This window comes from Mirounga angustirostris, unplaced genomic scaffold (genome assembly GCF_029215605.1).
Source record: "Mirounga angustirostris isolate CCGP_5_RB_7025 unplaced genomic scaffold, mMirAng1.0.hap1 SCAF_6, whole genome shotgun sequence".
Lineage (NCBI taxonomy): Eukaryota > Metazoa > Chordata > Mammalia > Carnivora > Phocidae > Mirounga > Mirounga angustirostris.
In genome coordinates this window covers 40,720,827-40,743,427 of record NW_026991714.1, presented here as the reverse complement: position 1 = coordinate 40,743,427, position 22,601 = coordinate 40,720,827, and the positions used below count along the sequence as shown (strand labels likewise).

Below are 22,601 nucleotides of genomic sequence, written 5' to 3'. Positions count from 1 at the left end.
CTAACCATTCCTACACCGGAGACTGACTGTGGAGGCCAGAGGACAGCAGGTGACTGGGGGCCCATATCCTTCTTTCAGAGAGAGGCAGAGTCACCCTTCTTGACATCTCCCCCCTCACAAGAGCCACAGAAGGTAACAGCCTAGCCTCTGCACCCCCACAGGGTATCCACCTCCTGGCCCCGAATTCAGGGCCCTGACATTACTATGCTGCCTCAGCCCTGCCCATGAGCCTCTGCCCCAGCCAGACCAGTCTTCCCAACATGTCACACACTTCTGCCCACACAGGGCCTCTGCTCTCACCTCCTCCTCGGCCCGCATTCCTCCTCTCCTAGCCCAACCCCATGCAGCCTTCAACACCAAGTGGAAGTCCCCTTCTCTCTGATGCGTGAGGGAAAGGGCTCAGTGAGGCCCAGGGAGCTCCTCCAGCATCCGCTGCATACAGATCACTCCCCGCCTACTGGCGGGCTGGTAAGCTCAGGGCCCCCAGCAAACATGCACTCAATAGCTGCTGCCTGACGGACTACCTAAACGCAGTGCCCACAGACGAGCTATGGTGAGCTCCACAGGGTGACTTAGGGAGGAGATGGGACAGTAACATTAACTGAACTCCGAGTAATCCCACACCGTGTCCTGGCCCTCTCACATGTAAGGCCTCACGTCACATTGGCAACAATCCTATTAGGTATAGATATTATCATCCCATTTTTTACAGACAAAGGAAACTGAGGCCTGTTGCTGAGGCACTGTTAAACAATCTTCTGAGTCATATCCAGTATGTACAGTAAGCAGTGGAACCAGGATTTGAACCCACATCAATTATCTCAGAATCTTGCAAAGGGGAGACTTCTGTCGTCTCTCACCCCAACGCTGATGCTCTCTGGAATCTTGATCCCAGCTGGGCCTCTGGCTACAAGGGGTCCTGACGGATGACCCCCTGACGGCACTCCTGTGGCCCATGGCAAGGCCCCTCCCCACGAGTTCCAGCCTCTAGGTTCCCTAAGCACCAGCTGGAACCTGTTGCCAACTAGTCCCTCCCTCCGCCCCTCCCCTGCCCCTCCCTCCCTCCCTCCCTCCCTCCCTCCCTCCCTCCCTCCCCCACACCTTTGTTTTCTTCCAGCTGAGCTCCGGCTCCAGTCTGATGGGCTCCTGACACAGCAGGGCCTGCAGGGCCCCGTGTTTGCTAAACAGGCTGGGCTAGTGGAAGCTCACTGCTTGCAAATGGTGACAAGGGGCAGGAGGCAGAGGAAAGGGACAATGACACATGTACCTGGGGGTGACCCAGCCTCGTGTGTGGATCTGTCTCCATCACACTAGCAACACCCTCTCTTCCCCGGTTCAACGTGTGCTCTCATCTTAGAGTTCTCACAGCCTTTATGGGTAGGAGTGAGGACAGGCCCAACCCCAGGGTGGGCAGCAGACAGGTCCACTGGCAGCCAGGCTGACCTTGAGGGTCTACTCTGTTTTCCAGGGAGTCCAGCCATGATGCCCACAGGCACACTAGACTCCCTGGGGATCTGCAATCTGTTTGAGTGGCATTTTCCAAACATTAGAAGCAACCTAAACTGTAACATCAGTTTAGCAAATCACAGCCAGTATTTAAAAAAAAAAAAAGGAAAAATAATTAATTAATTTAAAAAAATGGAACAGAAAATAGCAGCGGGTACTGCATTTAGGAAGAATAAATACTGTTTTATGAAACTTTCGTGTTGGCGATCACATACAAACCAACTTCTGGATCTCACTGTGAAATGTATGTATCTTACTTCATAGGGCCTTAGAGCAGAGACCCAGTGGGAGCTAGAACCACTTGCCCCCTGGCTCGATTCCTGAGGAGAGGGCACTGAGGGCCCCTCCCGGCTGAAACTGAACTGCCAGGGCCCAGCCAGGCACTGCCCGTGTGGAGGCTGGGGAAGGTCAAGACAACCAGCCCAGGGCCCTTCCAGTGCAGGGCCCTCCCAGCTCCCCTCCCACAGCCACCTGGGCGGTGCAGGAGATGATTAATCACTTGAGGCATTCGGGCTACGTTGGCTGCGTGACTGGGGTAGGTGCTGGGAGCTTCCGGATCTTCCTTACACCCACCGAGCCCCGGCCTCTCCCAGGTGGAAACACCAAGCCTCGGGTGCCAGGTCCCACAGAATGCACCTGCCCCAACCCAGATGTCCTGAACCGGCCCTGGCACCGATGCCCATCCCACTCCCAGGGGGCTGGACCCCCATGGCCAGTCTTCACTGAGAGAAGCATCAGCCTGTGAACGAGGACTCCTCCAGATACACTGGTCTTCCCACAACTTCCCACACAGGGCTGCTCACCCTGGCTCAGCAAAAGCAACAGAGATCCTCGTCCTCCCCCGGTTAGTAGTTTTGAGTATTTTCAGTTACATGTTTCTCGGGATGAGGATAAAGCAAAGCAATGGCCCTGCCAGGGAGGTCTTTTACTTGAAAGAGATGACTGATAAGCAATCTCTCTACTGGCACCTCTAAATGATGTGGTCTCAGCTAAACCTGGGGTCTAGGCCTGACCCCACATGGTAACAAGCATGTAGGAGGGAGCCCTCTCAGTCTGTGGGAATCTCGAGCCCAGCAGGATTTCACTGGGCATGAGGAATAAAAAGGTCACATGGAGTTCAAGCTGGACATTCTTGCTGGAGCCTGGAGCCTGGCTTCCTAGACAAATTCTCGGAGTAATGAGGCTGAGATCCGGCTCCTGGTTCTGCTTGGAACTCGAGGCCCCTGAGCTCAGAGATCTTGTTCAGGGGACAATGCTTGGCATTTTAGCTTTCAGAGGCCTTTCCGAATTTTTCTTAGTGGTTACAGAGGAAATGCTTTTCTAGATGCCATTCTGGTAGAAGGAGGCTAATTATAGCTGGAGGTAGGGAGACAGATTCCGATTCTTTAATTTGGAAGCAAACTAATTAGATTATAGCTGGGCCTGAGCCCTGGGGAGGGCACTGAGTACACCTGCCCAGCCTTGCCATTCTCGGCTTCCCAGAACCTCCTACTTGAGTGCCTTGGAAGGTGCTCAGACGTTAATTAAGCTGTTGATGCCTCACAGCGGGCAGGCTGTCAGGCAAGGCCTCACTGGCGAGCTCAAGCTACTCTCAGCCAGAGCTGGGGTGACAAAGCCCTCATGCGGGGATCCCTGCCGCCTGAGGCACTGGCATTTGACCATGGGGTGAGGCTACCCTGACAGGTCACTTCTGAGCTACCTGGACTCAAGGCACTTGCCTGATGAGGATGAAGCTTGCTGGTAATTTCTGGGAGGTCATCAGGCCCCCTGAATCTGATCCTGACCATGGGTGGGTCAGAGCCTGAATTGGGTTTTATAGGGTTAGATCAGGCCTCTAAGGCTGGGAGTCAGGAGGGAGAAGAACTGGAAAGAGGCCCTTGGGAGCTGGGGGTTCTCACCAGCCCAGGCGGAAACCACCTCACAGCTGAAATCAGCCCATCGCAACTACCCTCCCCTGCCACAGCCCCTTCCTTTTTAAAGGGCAGAACTTGTCAGACCCAATGAACCTCCCAATTCACATGCTTTGCTGCCTCTACAGCAGGTGTCTCATCAAGCCCAGGGACAGTGCTTCAGGGGCTCTGACTGAAGCCGATGGGAGGACCCCACGGAGCTCCGAGGCCCAGGGAGCACGGGAAGCCGGCACCACGCCTGCGCTCCCCTCCCTGTCACGCACCCTCACAGTCGGGAAGCCGGGGATGTCGAAGGCTCTGCAGATTGCGCTGTTGGTCTCGTCAGCACAGTCCAGGGCAGCGACATTCAGGGCCGGTCTCCAGCCTGAAGGGAAAAGAAAAACAACTAGGTAAGTAAGAGGGGCCGGCACCTCTGCCCGCTTACCTCCCCCAAGCCACACTCCCCCCACACCAATGCCCAGAGCACCTGCCCCTAACGCTCTCACGAGAAAGGTCATCCCTTCCTCAGGAAGGATCTCTGAAATAGTCTGGTCATTCTGCACTTAGCCCGTGCCTAGGACGTGGCTAATAGCACAAGCAATGCTCTCCTGTGATAGCATCTGCAGTCCTCCATTATTCTGGGTGGGTGAGGGGCACGGAGGCTGCAGGGGCCGAAGAAAGATGTCAGATGAGCTTGAACCCTGGGAAAAAACCCTGACATGGCCTCTGCCCCTGCTGCCCTCCAGAGAGCATCAGTTCCAGAAGGGCGAAGATTTACAACTCCCCGGCGGATGCTCGGGAAGGTCTCTGTGGCCAGAGGTACTGGCAGTCAGCCCAGCCTGCATGGGTGGCTCACAGGTGGGGAGGACTGGCTCCCCTGCCAGAGAGGGAGGCAGGGAGCCCAGGGGAGGAAGGGAAAGGCACCTGGAATCTAGGAACCACCGGGAAAGAAGCCCTGAGGCCAGAGTCTGGAGGGAGATGAAAAGCTCCCCGAGTTGCCTGGGCACCCCGCTCCTGCAACAGGCCCCGGGCTGCAGGCCTCCCTCCACTGAAACTCACTGGCAGAGGACATAAAGGCACCATTCTGGGCCATGGCCCAAGATCTGTGAAGCAGAAAACAGGCTTCTCTACCAGGCAGGCCCCCTGAGCTCTGGTTCCAGGTCAGGTGCCCTTGGACACCTACTCAAGTTCTCCGTCACAGTGAGGCTGCTTCAGTGGGAAGGCAGGCTCTGCACACACCGTGGGGTGGGATGGACTGGTGCCCACCATGTGGCACAGGGCCCTGCTCAGGTCTCCTCCACAGACACAAGCCTGTCCGTCCCTAAGCGCCTCTTCATTTCTGCATCCTCACTGCCTGGCTTCCTCCGTGAGTAGCACACAATAGGTGCTCTGTGACCGCTGACCCCATGACACAGTCGACCCAGGCGAGGGCCCGGCTCTCAGCAGCTCGGGTGCTGGAACGGCGTCTCTCAGCTCTGCCCCAGCCTAGCGGGTCCAGGCCGGGGGGAGGAATGTGATGCCATCCCCTGGGAAGGCATGCAAGAAGAGCTGCCCTGGATCACAGGCAAGAGCACACCAGGCTGCCCTTCTGTGACTTCTTCCCTGCCCAAGGGAGGCCCAGGTCATCTATGGCCTCTATGGCCATCTGGCACCCTCCAGGCTTGGCTCCGTCTGTTCTGCATCTCGGGCTCTGGTCACTTTGTGCAGGGAAACCCCCAAGAGAGACTTGGCGCCTCTCAAAAGAGTAAGTTGATTAGACAAAAGGGTGGAAGAGGAACAATTTCTTGTCCTTCCACCAGGGAGGGCCACCAGCAGGGGTCTGACAAAGCCACCTGGCAGGGTGACCAAGGACTGGAGGCCTCAGCTGCTCCTCTCCTCTCTGAGAGTACAGTTCACCATCGCCGGGACCAGAGTCTGCCCACTGCCACTGAGGCACGAAGACTGAAGGGACAGGGAGCTAGCGCTCAGGGGGTGCCCACCACCTCTCCCCACTACTGCTCCTGGGGGGGCACTATCCCCCCAACTCTACAAAAAGCAACTGAAGTCTCTAAGTTGTCCAAGGGCTACCAGACTCAAACCCTCTTCTCTTCCCCCGCCACCTCACCGGGGGCAGGATATTACCCTTCTATTTTTGCTGTTCGCTCTGATCACAACCTTCCCCGTGAAAGAGAGAATGGTAAAAACAGTGCCGTCTTCAAGCGACACATGATTCTTTAATTCAAGCACCCAGTCACTATCAGAGACTCAGCTCTTAGATGATGATATCGTACACACAGAGAGTTTATGAAGAGTTTGCTATGTGCCTAACTTATCTCATTCCATGTGCAACTACCCTCGGGGGCAAGGCAGAAGCTATTATCTCCAGACCTGCTTTCCTCCCCTGTAAAAGAACATCCGAGAACCATGCCCACGGCACACTGCATCAGTGGTAAATCTGGGATCTGAACCCCTGGTCTCAAGAGGGCCCAAGACAGAACAGAGAGCTGCTCTGCTGGCTTCCCAACCAGGAAAGCCGGGGGTGGGGGCGGGGAGTGGGGCGTTAGCAGTGGGGGCCGGGGGGAAGGGGATGTCTGGGAATTATCAGCCCCTTGTTCCTGGGTAGCCCTGTGACTCCTTATCTTTATACCTTGACTCGCTGTCCCTCCAAGAAATGGAACCGCTGCCTGTTCCTACCTGCCCCCGGCACAGGGGTAGGCTGGGGACAGTCAGGTGCTGGGAGTCCTGGCTAAGGAATGTTTCTCAGCAATATCAATGTCAATACCTTACTGAGCCATAATGACATAAAGATCTCGTGTGATACTCATCACCATGGGCCTGACCATCCATTCTAGTCATTGTACAAGGAATGGAGAGGACCCTTATCGGGGCGCTCCACTGGTAATGCAAAGCTGCATTTAAGTAAAGTGCACGGTTGTCAAGGAACAGAACTGGCCGAGGGAGGCTTTTTAAAGTGTCAGGTGACTTAAACACCACAACCTGCGGGCTGAACACCTAACATCAGCAGTATCAACCCAGCCCTACTCCTGGGGAGAAAAAAGTCTCCTGGTACAATTACTGCCCTGGCAAAGTAACTTCTCTATTAACAACAGAGTAAATGAGCAAATGGAGAGGGGGGACGTGTGGGGACACAAGCATAACTGGGACATCTATGGTCTCTGGGTGGCAAGTGAAGAGACACCCTATAGTGAGGGGGAGTCATGGGCTCCTTCTGAAGTCAGAGGCAGGATCCCCGCCCCCACTCACCACTCCAGGAAGGGGCATGGACCCGGGGTCACATGACTTGCCTAGAGCTCTAAGTGGCCAAAGCACCATGAGGGCCACATGTCTCCTTTCTGGGCCTTATGAGTCAAACGGGGACCAGGATAGATGGTCTCTCCTGTCCTTTACAGCTCGAACAGCTGTTCAAGTGCTGGATGGCAAACAACTCTCAGCATGAAAAATGGCCACAAGTCCTCCCCATGTTAAGCAAGCTCCTATTCATACAGAGGCCAGACCCACCCAAACCACCAAGAGCTAGTCAAGTGGTCAGAACCAGACCTCCATGCAAGTCTCCAGGAGTCCTGACAGGGAGTTAGCCCATGCCCTGCCATCACCACCGCATCCCTTCCTCCCTGTTGCAGACTTCTGGGCAGTGAGGTCACGGGACAGACAAAATGCCTTCCCTAGCCTTCACACCCGGCTGCCACCCCAGGCCTGAGTCCAGAAGAGCCACGGCACCAGCAGAGGGCCTGGTCACTATATTCTCATTTAGAATCCTGTGAGGCTCACACCATTGGCCTGCGTAACTGTTCAGTGGGCTCCTACCCTGTGCCAAGCTCTGCACTAAGGCGTCACGGGGTACAAGAGAGGTGGTCTACACCGTGGAAAAGAAAAGGCAACCACCACTGTTCAGTGTCACCCAAACGCCTTATAAATGTCATTTCTGTGGCTTGGCAGAGGCCATTTTCCCACCCGGAGGACTCCTCCTCCTTCACCCACCTCTCCACCTGCCTAGGTTCTAGAGAGAAAGAGATGGGTTCGAGAACCTCCTCCAGTATCTGCACAATCTCGGGCAAGTTACTTACCTGTTAGAAACAAAAAAAACCCATCGATTGCTCGGATATTTTCTCATAAAGGTCATATATACGTACTAGTGGCCTGTAAAGGCCCTTAGCAAAGTGCATAAGGCAAGTGTGTAATAAATAACCGCTTAAATTAAGGCCTGCTGACAGATTAGCCCTCCATGACTTCGCCCTGCCCTGAGTTCCTACAAGAAACAGTCGAGCCACTCCTTCGGCCTTTTTCAAACACAGCTTCTCACTGTTGCCAATTTTCCTGCCGTGTGTAGTTCATTTCCCAAACTGCAATGTAAACAATGTTCTGCATATAGAGGTCACTTAACAAATATTCATGGGATTGATTAGCCAGTGAAGAGTAATGAAGATCTAAGATGAACACAATCAATTTCCCAAACATATGGTGACACAAGAAGAGCTTTCCTGGACCAGAAACGGAGGAGCCAGATCTTCAGAAGCCAGCGCTCTGGTCCATGGTAACAACTGTCCCGGAGAACCCATCCCACAAGTCACTGAATAAATGCACCCTAGCCAGTCAGAGAAAGGCCTGAGGCCAGCCGGGCAGGGTTGCAGGATGTTTCTCCCCCCTCATGACTTTCCACACTCTCACTGCTCCTAGCCCAGATACTCCTACCATTGGCAGAAGGCAGGGGCACACTCCAACAGGCTCCGGGGTGGCGTGAGCCCTCTGCTGACCCACAACCATTTTCTCAAGGAACCTCAGGAATACAGAGATGATGTAAGCACAACCCCGGCTTCTCAGCAGGGCCTCACCATTGGATGGGAGTGGGGGCATTCTTTTTTTTTTTTTTTTTATTCTATGTTAATCCCCATACATTACATCATTAGTTTTAGATGAAGTGTTCCATGATTCATTGTTTGTGCATAACACCCAGTGCTCCATGCAGAATGTGCCCTCCTCAATACCCACCACCAGGCTAACCCATCCTCCCACCCCCCTCCCCTCTAGAACCCTGTTTGTTTTTCAGAGTCCATCGTCTCTCATGGTTCGTCTACCCCTCCGATTTCCCCCGCTTCATTCTTCCCCTCCCGCTACCTTCTTCTTCTTTTTTTTTTCTTAACATATATTGCATTATTTGTTTCAGAGGTACAGATCTGAGATTCAACAGTCTTGCACAATTCACAGCGCTTACCAGAGCACATACCCTCCCCAGTGTTTATCACCCAGTCACCCCATCCCTCCCACCCCACCCCCCACTCCAACAACACTCAGTTTGTTTCCTGCGATTAAGAATTCCTCATATCAGTGAGATCATGATACATGTCTTTCTCTGTTTGACTTATTTCACTCAACATAATACCCTCCAGTTCCATCCACGTTGTTGCAAATGGCAAGATCTCATTCCTTTTGATGGCTGCATAATATTCCATTGTATATATATACCACATCTTCTTTATCCATTCATCTGTCGATGGACATCTTGGCTCTTTCCACAGTTTGGCTATTGTGGACATTGCTGCTATAAACATCGGGGTGCACGTACCCCTTCGGATCCCTACTTTTGTATCTTTGGGGTAAATACCCAGTAGTGCAATTGCTGGATCATATGGTAGCTCTATTTTCAACTTTTTGAGGAACCTCCATACAGTTTTCCAGAGTGGCTGCACCAGCTTGCATTCGGGAGTGGGGGCATTCTTTATCACCGCAGACTGACACCAGATTCGGCTGATGCTCCCCCAACACAATCTTGTTAAGGGGGCTGACCCAACCCCGTGGCTCATGTGAGACCTCTGGTTTCCTACTTCCCATTGACTGTGGTTCCTCCCTACAGACTCTGATGCTTCCACTGTCCTTCCCGGAGATTAAGTTTCGATTTGCGTTTTTTAGGGGAAGACTGTCACTCCATGCACGAGGGCAAGACCCCTTTTGGAAGCAGCAACCCTCGCCCAGGAGTAAGCTGGGTCAGCGTCTGGCTATGCAATTCATTGGAAAACTCTGGGTTGCAAGAGGCCAAACGCATGAGTCAACTGGAAGCTAAACCTTCCCTCCAGCATCTTAAGACATAAGAATCTTCTAGATTGAGTTCATCTGCAGCCATTAGAGACCTCTCATAACCTCAAGGTGGAAACTGACCTGGGGATTTTTATGATTTTCAGGCCCACAAGGTCCCCTGAACACCTAACGTCTCCTCAGGTGTTCCAGTTCCATGCTCAACATTCTTCCTCCCCCTTGCCCTGACCAGATGTGTTGATAGCACCATAACAGTGCGAGGAGCTGCTGAGAAATGGCACAATCAGGTGATCAGACCAGAGAGGCATGCAGACAAAGTCTACGTGTACACTGGAGGTAAAATGGTTTATCGGTTTTGTTAAAAATAACTTTCCAGTGGGGCGCCTGGGTGGCTCAGTCGTTAAGCGTCTGCTTTCGGCTCAGGTCATGATCCCAGGGTCCTGGGATCGAGCCCCGCATCGGGCTCCCTGTTCCGCGGGAAGCCTGCTTCTCCCTCTCCCGCTCCCCCTGCTTGTGTTCCCTCTCTCGCTGTGTCTCTCTCTGTCAAATAAATAAATAAAATCTTAAAAAAAAAACAAAAACAAATAACTTTCCAGGACCATATGGCTAATAATGTATACATCTTTCCATCTGGCCACTTCAGTAACCACTGTGCAAGCTGCTCAGGGGAAGCGGTGAGTTGAAAACCAACGCCTACAAATGCGCTATTCTACCACGAATGGTTGAGCTGATCAAGAAATACTAGGGGCGCCTGGCTGGCTCAGTTGGTTACGTGTCTGCCTTCGGCTCAAGTCATGATCCAAGGGTCCTGGGATTGAGTCCCATGTCCGGTTCCTCGCTCAGCGGCTAGTCTGCTTTTCCCTCTCCCTCTGACCTTCCCCTGGTTTGTGCTCTTGCTCTCTCTCAAATGAATAATAAAAAAAGATCTTAAAAAAAAAAAAGAAATACCAACAGCACAGCAAGGAAACAACAGTTCCAGTTCTCTCTCTAGAAACAGGCCTATTCCCTAAGACGCCCACAGTCCTAATTCAGTGATAATTTCCAGTCAGGAGCCAAGCCAGGGCCCTAGCAACACAATCAGGAAGCAGCTTCATTCAGAGGCAGCAAATCAGAAGCAAATCACTACCACCACACCCGCCAAACACCCACTATCTGAGCTAGGCAGCTGTGTGACACCACAGAGATCCTTAAATTCTGGAAAGGAAACTCTGAGATAATGCATGTCATGTACTTAGCCAGGAAGGTGTCAGACATATAGTAAGCACTTGTAAATATCAATTACTATTATTGCCATATTTTTTTCAGTTCTAGTCTTAAGTTGTTTTTTTTTTTAATTTACCATTTCTCTAATAGAGTACACCTTTAAATATCTATACATTTAGTGGTCTTGTTATCTCTCTAGCCCCTCAGGCTGTTAGTAAATGAATGGTATGTCTCACAACTGAGGGGCTTAGAATCAAGGAAATATGGTGCTAAGGGTCAGGCCAGTGAATAGGAACATGGAGCAAAGGGCCAAACACACACCAAGAGGCTGCCTTCAGTCAGGCCTCTGGGTTCATGGGTTAAAACAGAAGGGTCTGAGAGGGTGCATGGCCAAGGGGAAGAGAGAAGGTGTGGCCGAGAAGCTAATGAGCTGGAGGCGCTGGGTCAGGAGAGGCCTAGAACCCACACAGGAAAACTCTGTCTCAAAAGTAAAGAGAAGAGACGTCTAGGTGGCAGCTGGTCAACTAGCCAAGGGGTTGGCAGACGGAGTGTCAGTTCCTTTTCTCCCCAGCACTGATCCCACGGCAGCCGGGGAACTCGGCAGGAAGGCGACATGGGTCCCTGTGCGAGAGGAAGGGGACTGCCACAGGCGACTGCAGAGGAGGCCGTAAGGTGTCAGCAGAGCAGGAGGACGAACAAAGGAGAGGCCGGCGCAGGGATGGGGGCAGTAAGCCGTCTGAAGACCGACGGGAAAGCAGAGCAGGTGTGAGGGCCCGGGCCGCCGGGAGTGGGGAGAAGCTCGGGACACCGGCCAAGGGGAAAGAGCCTGCGAGGCGCGGGAGCCAAAAAGGCAGTTGAGGGCTGGAAACCGCGGGGGAAGTGCGAGGGGCAGAAAGGAAGAGGTGGGCGGAGGCCCCGGGCCGGGGGAGGCGGGCCGGGTGGGAGAGGCCCTCGGCCCGGCAGGTGGCGGGGATCGGCCCGGCAGGTGGCGGGATCGGCCCGGCAGGTGGCGGGGATCGGCCCGCGGGGCGCGAGGAGATTCGCCCCTCCCCCGGCCCGCCCGCCCCTCACCTTTGACGTCGTTGGCCAGCGCCTTCCACGTCGGGGCGAAGGCGATGCAGTGGCCGCACCAGGAGGCGAAGAACTCCACGGCCCAGGCGCTGCGGGAGCCCAGCACGGCGCCGCGCACCGTATCTCCCTGCAGCAGCGTCAGCGGGTCAGAGGACGAGTAGAGCGCGGAGCGCGGGGCCGCGCCGGCGCCGGCCACCGCCAGCAGCAGCGGCAGCAGCAGCCGCGACGGCGGCGGCCCGAAGCGGCAGCCGCACCAGCCCATCCTGCACCACCGCGCACCAGTTTCGGACGAGTGGGCGCCCAGCCGCTGCGCGGCTCCTCCAGCGTCCGTCGCGGGGAGGAGCCTCGGGGGCTCCGCCCCTCCGCGGCCCGGCACCGCCCCCTTCCCCGCCCCGCGGTCCGCCGCGGCCCGGGAGCTGCGCTAGCGGATTCCCGCCTCCGGGCTCAGGGGGCGGGGAGCGCAGCCCGGGCCAGGAGCCCCCACCCCCAGACGAGAGGGGCGTTTGCCCGGCAGAGGCGCGGACCGGTATTCCGGTGGCTGCTGGGGACTCGAGGAGGTCATTTGGCTTCTCACGAGCCACGTATCTAACGGAAAAGGAGTAAGTTGGAATAGATTGGACCGATTCATGCCGTACCAAGAAAGTTCTGGGGATCCCTCCACGCAATAAGATGTGAGTTAGAAGCAGGTGAGAGAGAAGAGGGAAGGTCTCCGGGTCTATGATCATCATCATGGCCCCACAGGGATGAGATGTGCCCACACTCCTGAGGCCTGTGACCATCCAAGGGAAACAGTCATGGATGAGAAGCTCCCTCCCCACTTTAGGCTGGGCCGGATGGCGTGGGCCATTGCGCTGCAATCACAGGGTTTCCTGGCACAGAGGTCTGGCCACCCCCGTAAGTTTGTGCGGAGATTCCTCCAGTGGGGGCTCCCAGCAGCCCAGGTCCTCCACATCTAATTTTCCAGGCTACTGGAAGCCCTCCGCACTCAAGTGTCCCTCTCACAAGTAACCCGATAACTAATTTTGTGTTCGTGTGTATTAAGGTGTTTAGGTTGATGTTCCCTGGTCACCTTTTGTAGCTCCTAGGCGGTGTGATTTTACGGGGAGAAAGAGCTCCTCAGAGGGTTGTCACGCATGATCGTTTTCCTGTGTGTTTTTTTCCCTTAGCCCACCTCATCTGTAAGCCATCTGAGACTCGACTCATTATTCCTTCAGCTGAGTTTACTGAGTGGTTTCTTTGTGCCAGGCACTGCTCTAGGTACTAAGAATAAGACAGTAAACAAAACCAAGACTCTACAATCACCCACTTCCATTCTAGTGGGGATAGGGATAAAGAGATGATATACAAGTAAATGTAGATCTAATGGTGACAAATGCTATGAAGAACTATACAGTAGGGTAAGAATAGAGTGACAGAGGAAGTGCTATTTTATTTTACACAGTGTGATCAGGGGTGGGTCTACCCCTCCTATTTACAGGGCCAGGGTCAGAAGTACAAATGGAGAAGTACTTATTGTATGTCTGCATATTTAAAAATTACAAACCAAGTTAAACTGGTATGTAAAATTCCTATCCTTTCATTGTGACAGTGTACCTTCATCATAATCTAGAAGGCCAAATTTAAGTTTAGAATTCCTGGACTCCCCCAAGATGTGCACTGGAATGGGGTGGCTTAGGTGGTAACTGGTCCCTGGCCCTCGACCTTCCTCCTACTCTTTGCACTCCAACTCTGTCCCATACTTCAACAGACCGCGTGCCCACACCTGTCATATTTGGGTCTGCACATCTGAGCTTCATCCACACCTCCTACAAATAGCTGTTTCTTGGCTCCTGAAGAGGGTGGGAAGGCCAATGCAATCTCTAGAAGCTGGCCCGGTGCTATAGGGACAGAGAATTCTAGGGCCTTGGGTACCCACAGTATGATCTAAGACGGGGTGAGGAGCAGGAGTTTTGGGTGGGCACATCCCCTTGGCCCATGGGCTTCTTGCTCTGTGGAAAGGGGTATGGTTAGAGGAGGGCCAGAGAGCTCAGAACCCAAGGTAGGGGCTTCTCTTGCCCCCAGTCTTAAGGCAGTTCTAATGAGGTAACATTTGAGCCAAATGAAGTATGAGAGGGAGTGTGTAGCAATCTAAGGTGAAGGCATTCCAGGCAGAGATCTGCACCTTAGGGCTTTTGCTCCTTTCCTGTATTCATAGTCTCTGTCCCCAAGGTCTTGAACTGCATGAAGAAATCATATGTTGACCGGTTGGGTGTTAGTACCTCCCCAAACTCCCACAGCAAATTTCAGATGCTGAGTGCTCCTCCCTGCCAGTCCAGGGAGCTTCCCTCTCTCCTAGCAGTCTTAGGGCCAGGCTTGGCCCAGGCTTATCAGGATAGAGTCCTAGTAGTCTTTTGATTCCTGGGCTTGGAAGTATTCCAGTGGCTGGCTGGGGTGCCAGTAAAAGTCAAGTGCCTTCAAGTGTCTCTATTGTTAAACAGTGCTGTAGTTATCTTCCCTAGAGGCCTGAGAATTAGGGAGACAATATTGGCTGAATGTGTGGAGCACCTGGGAAAGACATCCCAGACGAGTACACAAAGATTTGCTTGTTCACATATCCATTTCAGAGCATCAGAAGTGGAAAAGAATACAAACTATTTGAATGACGTAGAGAAAGTTTCTTGGCAATGGGGGTCAAGAAATTAAGACTGAGAGTTGCAATATCTCGGAACAGGGATTTTCAACTCTTTAAAGTCTTGGAAGCCTTTGATCAAACAGAATCTTGAAAGGAAGCTTGAACAGATAAAAGCAAGCTAAAGAGTGTGACCTGGAGGGACACCCACTTTCTGGGGTCTGGGGGGCTTCTTGGGAGCCTCAGGGCTCTCCAGGCCACGATCTGAAAACCACTGGTCTGGAATTGAAAGCAGAAAACATAAGGATCACAACTTGCCCTGGTTGCCCTTCCAGAAGCTTCCTGGGATAAAAAGATGGCAAAGAAGGAAATCTACTCAGCAGTGGGATATGGAGGGGGAGGGGAAAGCTGAGGAAAACATTGAAAGTGGTGGGGGTGGGGTGGGGGTGGGGGACTTAGGAATTCCTACCCAGGTCCCCTACTCCCCTTCCTACATACAAGCTGTAGGAAGGTGAGGCAAGAGGAACCAGACGAGAGAGTACAATAATAGTGTTAGATAATACTTTGCACCTGCTGTTCTAAACACTTACAGATGTTACTCATTTAATTCTCACACCAACTCTATGAGGTTGATAGTCTTATTATCCCATTGCTACAGATGAGGAGACTGGCGTAGAAGGAGCCCTGTTGACTTTCCCACTTGTGAATCATTCATGTATTATGCATGAATAAAAGAGAGGGAATTTGGGAGTCGGTCAACCAAAAATAAGACAGATGGTCAGAGGAATGCAGCTTATACACAAATACAGATAATTATGGTGAGCAACAGGATTGTGTTTGGTAAAACATGTCACCCGGTAGCCAACCATTAGATGACTTTCCATTCACTCATTTGCACCGAGGAGGAGAGAGGGTGTGTGTAGCTGGAAGACAAGTGCCCAGCAGCAAAGAGATCTTGGGTTTGTCCCTTCAAAACTCGCCTCTTGATCTTACAGATGAACCTCCCCATAGCCGGGGTTGGTTAGAATACCAGTTCTGAAAGCCAGAAGAGAGGTACTGAGAGTCTGCGTCAGAGAGGTATGGCAGGAAAGAGAAAGCACATTTGAAGTGTTTGTTAACGGAAGCATTGTCTGCAGAGGTGTGTGCAGGGTAAAGGGGTGACAGCAAAAAGTCCTTTGAGCGCCCCTCCACTGGAGGAGAGAAGGTAAAGGAACTTGGTGATGGAACCTGTGAGAGCTGGAGTCAAGGAAGAGGGGCCACCCAACCAGAGCTGGAACTGCCAGATGCCGCCACTGCAGGGAAGTGGGGAGGAGAGCGGGGAGGCACCGGGAGAGTCTTACTTCTACCTCTTCCTTGGCTAGTCCTCCGCCAGCACCTCCCATTGGCCAAACCCAGTCAAAGCCAGAGGGGAGGGCGCCCTGCCTGTAGTCCATGGAAGTTGGCTTCCGAGACAAAAGGCGGGTTGGAAGAAGGTAGAGAGTAGAGAATACCCTTGTACAGAGTCCCTAAATGTGAGCCCTTCGAAGCCTTAGAGATGAGAATGGAAACACGAAAATCCCTGACTGTCCTTCTGCGAGTCTCTTGGGTAGGAGCAGAGGGCTGGAGATCCACCTGACCACTGGAGCGAGAGAAAGCCAGCAGAAGAGGGGGCTAAGCCGTCCCTTCCCAGCTTCCCTTCCAACATGTACGTCCCTTCCCCCTCACACTTAGTCCAGTTGCTATATTCTTATCTTAGAGGAGACAGAGGCCCAGAGAAGTCCAGAGACTTGGTCAAGGCCACACAGCAAGAATGGCTTCATAACCCTCCCAGGAACTTCCCAGGTGTAATCTGAAACTGGACCCTGTCCTCGGAGGGCAGGGAGGGACAGAAGGGAGAAGCAGGCCACTCCAGCTTGGCAGGTGGCAGTTTTAATAAACCGAGGGAACTTCTGTATGAGGCTTGTCTTGGGCAGCAGTACGACTAATGGATTCCTGCACTCGCCTGCCAAATTTTAAAAGAACATAAAGAGGCCTTTAAAAGGATTCAGTCACATAAAGCGTGTAAGTGTTCTTAACACCACATCACTATCTCCAGGCTCCGTCCTTGGAGCAGGCTCTAGGAGCCTCTAGGAGAGGCAAGCAGAACCCACATTCCAAGGACAGAGGAAGGGCTGAGGAGCCTCCAAGTGCTCGGGTCCAGCTCACAGGTCAATTAGCAGTCTCGTCTTTTTGATGACCTTCCCCAACAGCAAGGCAATGGTAGAGTCCATTTTTGTCAGGCTTTCCAACATGACGGTTGAAGTATTGAGAAGGGGGTGTGTGTGAATGGAATATCCGGGGCAGAACCCCATGTTCATGTACAGCTTCCCTCATCCTAGGTCATGGGATGGCAATTCAATGGGAATAGCCCCACCCCCACCTCAACACACAGAAGGACAAACTATTTATTTATTTTAAAGATTTTATTTATTTGACAGAGAGAGATACAGCGAGAGAGGGAACACAAGCAGGGGGAGTGGGAGAGGGAGAAGCAGGCTTCCCTCGGAGCAGGGAGCCCGATGCGGGACTGGATCCCAGGCCCCTGGGACCATGACCTGAGCAGAAGGCAGATGCTCAATGACTGAGCCACCCAGGTGCCCCAGAAGGACAAACTATTTAAAGTGGAATGAAGATGAAAGGCTATAAACTCGAGGCCTTGTTGTTTAGGCTCTCTGGCTCTTATCAGGAGTGAAAGCTTCTGGGAACCTGCAAGTCATCAAATGAGGCCTGAGGTCAAAAGCAAGAAGACCACATCACTGAGTGCTGGGCAGAGGCTGCCCAGTGCTCCCCGTAGAAGGCTTCTGGGGACTTTGCCAACTTAGTGATCCTGTGCGATTTATTTGAGAGACCTTTAGGTTTCTGGAGTAGGGGTCTTAATTTAAAATATTTTCTGCCACGGTGTAAGGGTGTGTCCTGTAGTTCCTGTATCGCAGATAAATACACATAACTATAAAGTGTAACACTAGGCCTGAGAAGGGACGGAATTCATAAACTTCTTGGTTTATGACAAAAAGCCTTCTCAGAATTTGCCTGAAGAGAAGACCAATACAATGATATCGTACATGTTGGAAGTTGCACATTGCATGTGCGTGTGGAGGGAGGGGTCAGAAGAGAGCAGTCACCTGGGGCTAGCATGGGGAAACCCTCCTTCTACCTCAAAGCTACTGGTCTGGGAACTCTTTAGGAAGACACTGGAGTGTGGCAGTTGAGTGCTTGATCTCTGGAATTAAGGTCCTTGGGTTTCAGTCCTTGGCCACTACCTCTACTTGGCTGAGCTTCAGTTTCCTCATCTGTAAAATGGGCACAGAGACCACTTGAGGTGCAGAGTTCTTGTCTATGAATGCTGTGGTGATTGTCTTATTTGGCTGCAGTTCCACTTGTCCTCAGACTAGTTTCACCAGTCCAAGGGTTAAAAATATCTTTTTTTTTTTAATCTTTTTTTTAAAAAAAGGATTTTATCCATCTATCTGAGAGAGAGAGCGAGCACAAGCAGGAGGAGTGGCAGGCAGAGGGAGGGGAGAAGCAGGCTACCCGCTGAGCAGGGAGCCTGATGTGGGGCTTGATCCCGGGACCCTGGGATCATGACCGGAGCCGAAGGCAGCCGTTTAACCGACTGAGCCACCCAGGCGCCCAGGTTAAAAATTTCTATGTTGAGATTCTTTTCTGATTTCTTAAGTGTTTCTTAAAAAAAATGAAATGATTGAGGGATGAATAGATAAGCACAGAGTATATTTAGGGCAGCAAAACTACTCTGTGTGATCCCGTAATGGTGAATCCAGGTCATTGTAGAGTTTTCAAGAAGCGTAGAATGCCCAACACCAAGGGTGAACGATGTAAAGTCTATGTAAACTATAGACTTCAGGCAATAATGATGTGCCAAAGGAGGGTCATAGATTATAACAAATGTACCACTTTGCAGCAGGATGTTGATGGTGGGAGAAGTATGTGTAGTGACAGCGAGGTGTGTGAGAATTCTCTGTACTTTCTGCTCAGTTTTGCTGGGAGCCTAAAACTGCTCTAAAAGATATATTCTATTAAAAAAAGATACAATCTATTTTTTAAAAATGAATGATGATGATAGAGGATGAATAAAATGAAAAGTTGGCACCCTATTTTGGTCCCCAAAATAGTTTGGAAATTTTGATGGCCCATAAAAAACAGGAAAAGAGTTTGAGTGGTTGGTTGACTTGCAGTCGAATGTGTGAAGGTCAGGCCACACTTAGGTGTAGAGGCCCGGTCTTGGCATCAGAGTGAGGGCATTTCCGGGGCCAGTTGCCCACTGCAGAAAGACATTGTCCCCAGTCTGGAATCTGGAGCTTGGAGCAAGAAGTTCTGGTGAGCTGTCTAGAAGGCATACGGTGCACGGATCTCAGCAGAAAGCTAACGGTAATCACCCCCCAGTTTGGGATAATCAAGTGCTTACGAGCAGCACGCTGCTCAGCAAAGGGGATTGGGGAGGGGGTTGAGGGTCTGTGTTAATGAGTAATACCACTGTGTCCCCTCTCCAGTAAGGAACAAGCACAAGAAACAAATAGAGATGCCAACTCCTCTGCTTTCTTACAGATCAAGCTGATTGCAGAATGAGGCTTAGAGGTGCCTCCATGAAGTGTTCCTTACACTTCTCCCTGTAATTAAACATGTCTCTTGACTACAGGCCCTCTCTACAGGGGCTGAGCGTGGCCAGCAAGCTGACCTCCCCCTCCCGCAGGCTGGCAGATCTGAGGAGACTCAGCCTCTACACCCAAGAGACCTCCATCTTGGCGGGGGGGGCGGATTTCTGTGTCACAGGTTTGGTGTGGACAGTAGGCCCCCCTCTGCCTCTGTCCACAGTTTTCCTTTCCATGGTTTCAGTTACCTGCTGTCAAGAGGAACCAGAAGCAGATGATCTTTCTGCTGACTGAAGAAGGCTTACGTCATTCCCTCGCTTCATCCGTCACACAGGCATTCTCTCATCTCAAGAAGAAGGGTGAGGACAGTACAATAAGAGACTCCATGTACATAATTTTTATTACAGTGTGGTGTTATCGTTATTCTATTTTAATATTAGTTATTGTTGTTAATCTCCTACTGTGCCTAATTTCTCATTAACCTTTATCATAGGTGTGTACGTACAGGAAAAACATCACATATATAGGGTTCAATACTATCCGTGGTTTCAGGCATCCCCTGAGGGTCTTGGAACAAACCCCCTGCAGATACGGGGGGATTACAGTGTTCAGTATTGGAAGTTGCTGATCTTTTCTCAAAGTGGTTGTGTCATTTCATATTCCCACCAGCAATGTATGAGAGTCCAGCATGCACTGTATCCTTGCGAAGATTCGGTGGTGTCCATCTTTTTTTAATGTTAGCTATTCTGGTAGGTGGTAGTGACATCTCATTTTGGTTTTAATTTGCATTTCCTTGGTAACTAATGATTGGACATCTTTTCATGGCTCTTAAATCTTTTTCTGTATATGAAGTATCAAAATTTGGGGTACCTTTTTATTTTTACTTTTCAAAGATTTTATTTAGAGAGAGAGAGTACAAGCAGGGGGAAGGGAGCGGGAGAGAGAGAATTCAAGCCAACTCCACACTGAACGTGGAGCCTGATGCGGGGCTCAATCCCACAACCCTGAGATCATGACCTGACTTGAAATCAGGAGTCAGACGCTCAATCAACTGAGCCACCTAGGTGCCCCTTTGTGTACCTTTTTGAAAGATTTGGTTGACTTATTACTGAGTTGTAAGAGTTCTGCACATATATATGTGCATATTTGCTAGATGCAAATCCTTGTCAGATATATACTTTGCAAACGTTTTCTATCAGCTAATAGCTTGCCTATTCATTTTCTTAATGGTGTCTCTTGCAGAGTGGAAGGGCGCCTGGGTGGCTCAGTTGGTTGGGTGACTACCTTCGGCTCAGGTCATGATCCTGGAGGCCCGGGAACGAGTCCCGCATCAGGCTCCCCACTCAGCAGGGAGTCTGCTTCTCCCTCTGACCCTGCCCTGTCTCATGCTCTCTCTCTGTCTCATTCTCTCTCTCAAATAAATAAATTAAATCTTAAAAAAAAAAAAGTTTTTTATTTTCATGAAGTCTAATTTATCCATTTTTTTTTAAGGTTTGTATTTTTTGTGTCTTAAGAAATTTTTGCCTACCCCAGGGTCACAAAGATTTTCTTATATGTTTTCTTCTAGAAGTATTATAGTTTCAACTTTTACATTTGTTTACATATGTTTAACTTTTCAAGGAATCGCTATAGTAATTCTTTAATTAGCAGACATCCTCTGATTTTGTTTCTCTTTTTCAAAATTGTTTTGGCTATTCTAGTTCTTTACGTTTCTATGTGAATTTTAGAATCAGCTAATGAATTCTAAAATTAAAAAAAAAGCCTGCTGGGATTTTGATTGGGATTGCATTGCATCTATAAATCAGATTTGGTTTGCCACGTTTTAATTTTTTTTAATTAGCTAATGTTTTAAACCATGCTCTCTATGTGTGGTCAGACTCAGCTAGCAAGCAGGGCTCCCAGGCTGGATTGCTAAAATCTTTTGCCACATCTTCGGGGTGAGAATGAAGCAATTCTCAGTATAGCTCACGCAGTCGAATGGGTCTGCAGGCCCTGTGGCGAGCTAGCTGAAGACTTGTGCTCTGCAATCATGTCTGTTTTGTACATTTATTGCTTCCTATTATTTATTTGCTTGCTGTCACCTCTCAGAATTGTAGTCAAGTCTTTGACGATTCCAGCCTATCTTAGCAGTGCTGTGAGCTGAAGCCCGAGCTGTGAGCTTCTAACCACTGTGCTAGGGGTAGCAGATATAAAGGAAGCAAGAGAATTTCAAAAGCATGTCCAAACTCAGAGGAACAGGATCTGACACTCTTGGCCTGCTGCAGGGGCTGCCTGAGACTCGGATTTGTCTGAATAAAGAACACCTTCAGAAGACTCTTGGTTACATTCCGTGAAATCCTAAACTAAACTGGCTAAAGCAGGAAAGGGGAATCAATGGCCTCGAGGAACCAAGTCAAGGGTAGGGCAAAGGCATATCTGACCTCAGAGACACCTGGGCTCCCTCTGTCTCTCTGCACTTCTAGTCTCCACATTGGCTTTATTCTCGCAGCCTGGCTGCTTCCAAAAGTCTAGAACTGTAGTCCTATGCTTTCGTCTTTGAGGTCAGAGGGAAAAGACAGGACTTGTCTCCTGACCCTAGTTTAAAACGTACTGGGGAAAAATTCTGGCCAGGCCTGGGTTATGTGTTCATTCCCAGATCACTCACAATGAACAGGGAGATGGTGTATCACCACTGGTTCATCCCAGGCAACTTATCCATTCCTCTAGGTAGCGGGGTGAGCACAGGAATTGGCAGCCCCAACCAGGACTACATGTCCGGAGTAAGAAAGGAGCAGTTCCCCTCCCTCCACCGCCCCAAAAGAATTACTGTTATCTGGGAAAGAGGTCGGATGGGGCTGTGCAGACCAAAGCAGATGAGGACCACCACTAGGAGGCATAAGTGTAAGGATCAGATGGGAGAATGTGAGAGTCTAGCACAGTGCCTGGGACAGTAGGGCACAACTAAGAGTTGTTTTAAAAAATAGTAGGGAAGGCTGAGGTCTGATACATCTGGGGGTCACATTACCTATGTCAAGATGTATCATGAATATACTAGAGATTTTCAGGTATCCGGATAAACTTGACTCAAGCCATTTGGGTGCAAAAATGGGACGAAACATACATAAAGAAGAAAGAATACCTTGCAAGAACTTGCCTAGCCCACAGCAGCTCTCAGTGCTTGCTGCATCAATTGCCCAAATGAAATATGGAGTGTTATGTTCTCAGGTGACCATATCAGAATCCAGATGTTGCATTCTTATTTTATGATGGCCTTGCTATCAGCTAACATCCTGAAAGATTTCTTGAGGCTTCACCCTCCTTCTTTATGGAAACCACTTGCTCCATGCTCTTGCCCGTGCGTGGTTCAGCCACACCCCTTCAGCCCTGGATTCCACCCTCCTGCCTAGCTCCTTGAGAGGATGCTCCTGTTGGATGGATGGGCTTTCTAGATGGGCTATGTCTGGGCACAGAGCCATTACATCTCTCTGAGTGCCAAGCTCTGCAGTTCAGTGGTTAGCCTTGTCTCATAGGCAGCTGGGCACCATAACCTCTGGTCTAAAATGGAAGTTTGGGGGCGCCTGTGTGGCTCAGTTGGTTAAGCGTCTGACTCTTGATCTCAGCTCAGGTCTTGATCTCAGGTTTATGAGTTCAAGCCCCACGTTGGGCTCCATGCTGGGTGTGGAGCCTACTTAA

The 22,601-nt window shown here is 51.0% G+C and overlaps 1 protein-coding gene across 1 annotated transcript in view; it reads right to left on the bottom strand.

The window, feature by feature from the left end:
- QSOX1 (quiescin sulfhydryl oxidase 1) overlaps positions 1 to 12,035 on the bottom strand; it is a 35,269-nt gene extending 23,234 nt beyond the window's left edge. The window contains exons 1-2 of the mRNA XM_045877236.3: positions 11,697 to 12,035; positions 3,680 to 3,780 (exon numbers count right to left, since the gene is read on the bottom strand). Coding sequence (XP_045733192.1) covers positions 3,680 to 3,780; positions 11,697 to 11,958 — 363 coding nt within the window. The 5' untranslated portion in view covers positions 11,959 to 12,035. The remainder of the gene's footprint in view (positions 1 to 3,679; positions 3,781 to 11,696) is intronic.
- Between the last annotated feature and the right edge of the window lie 10,566 nt (positions 12,036 to 22,601).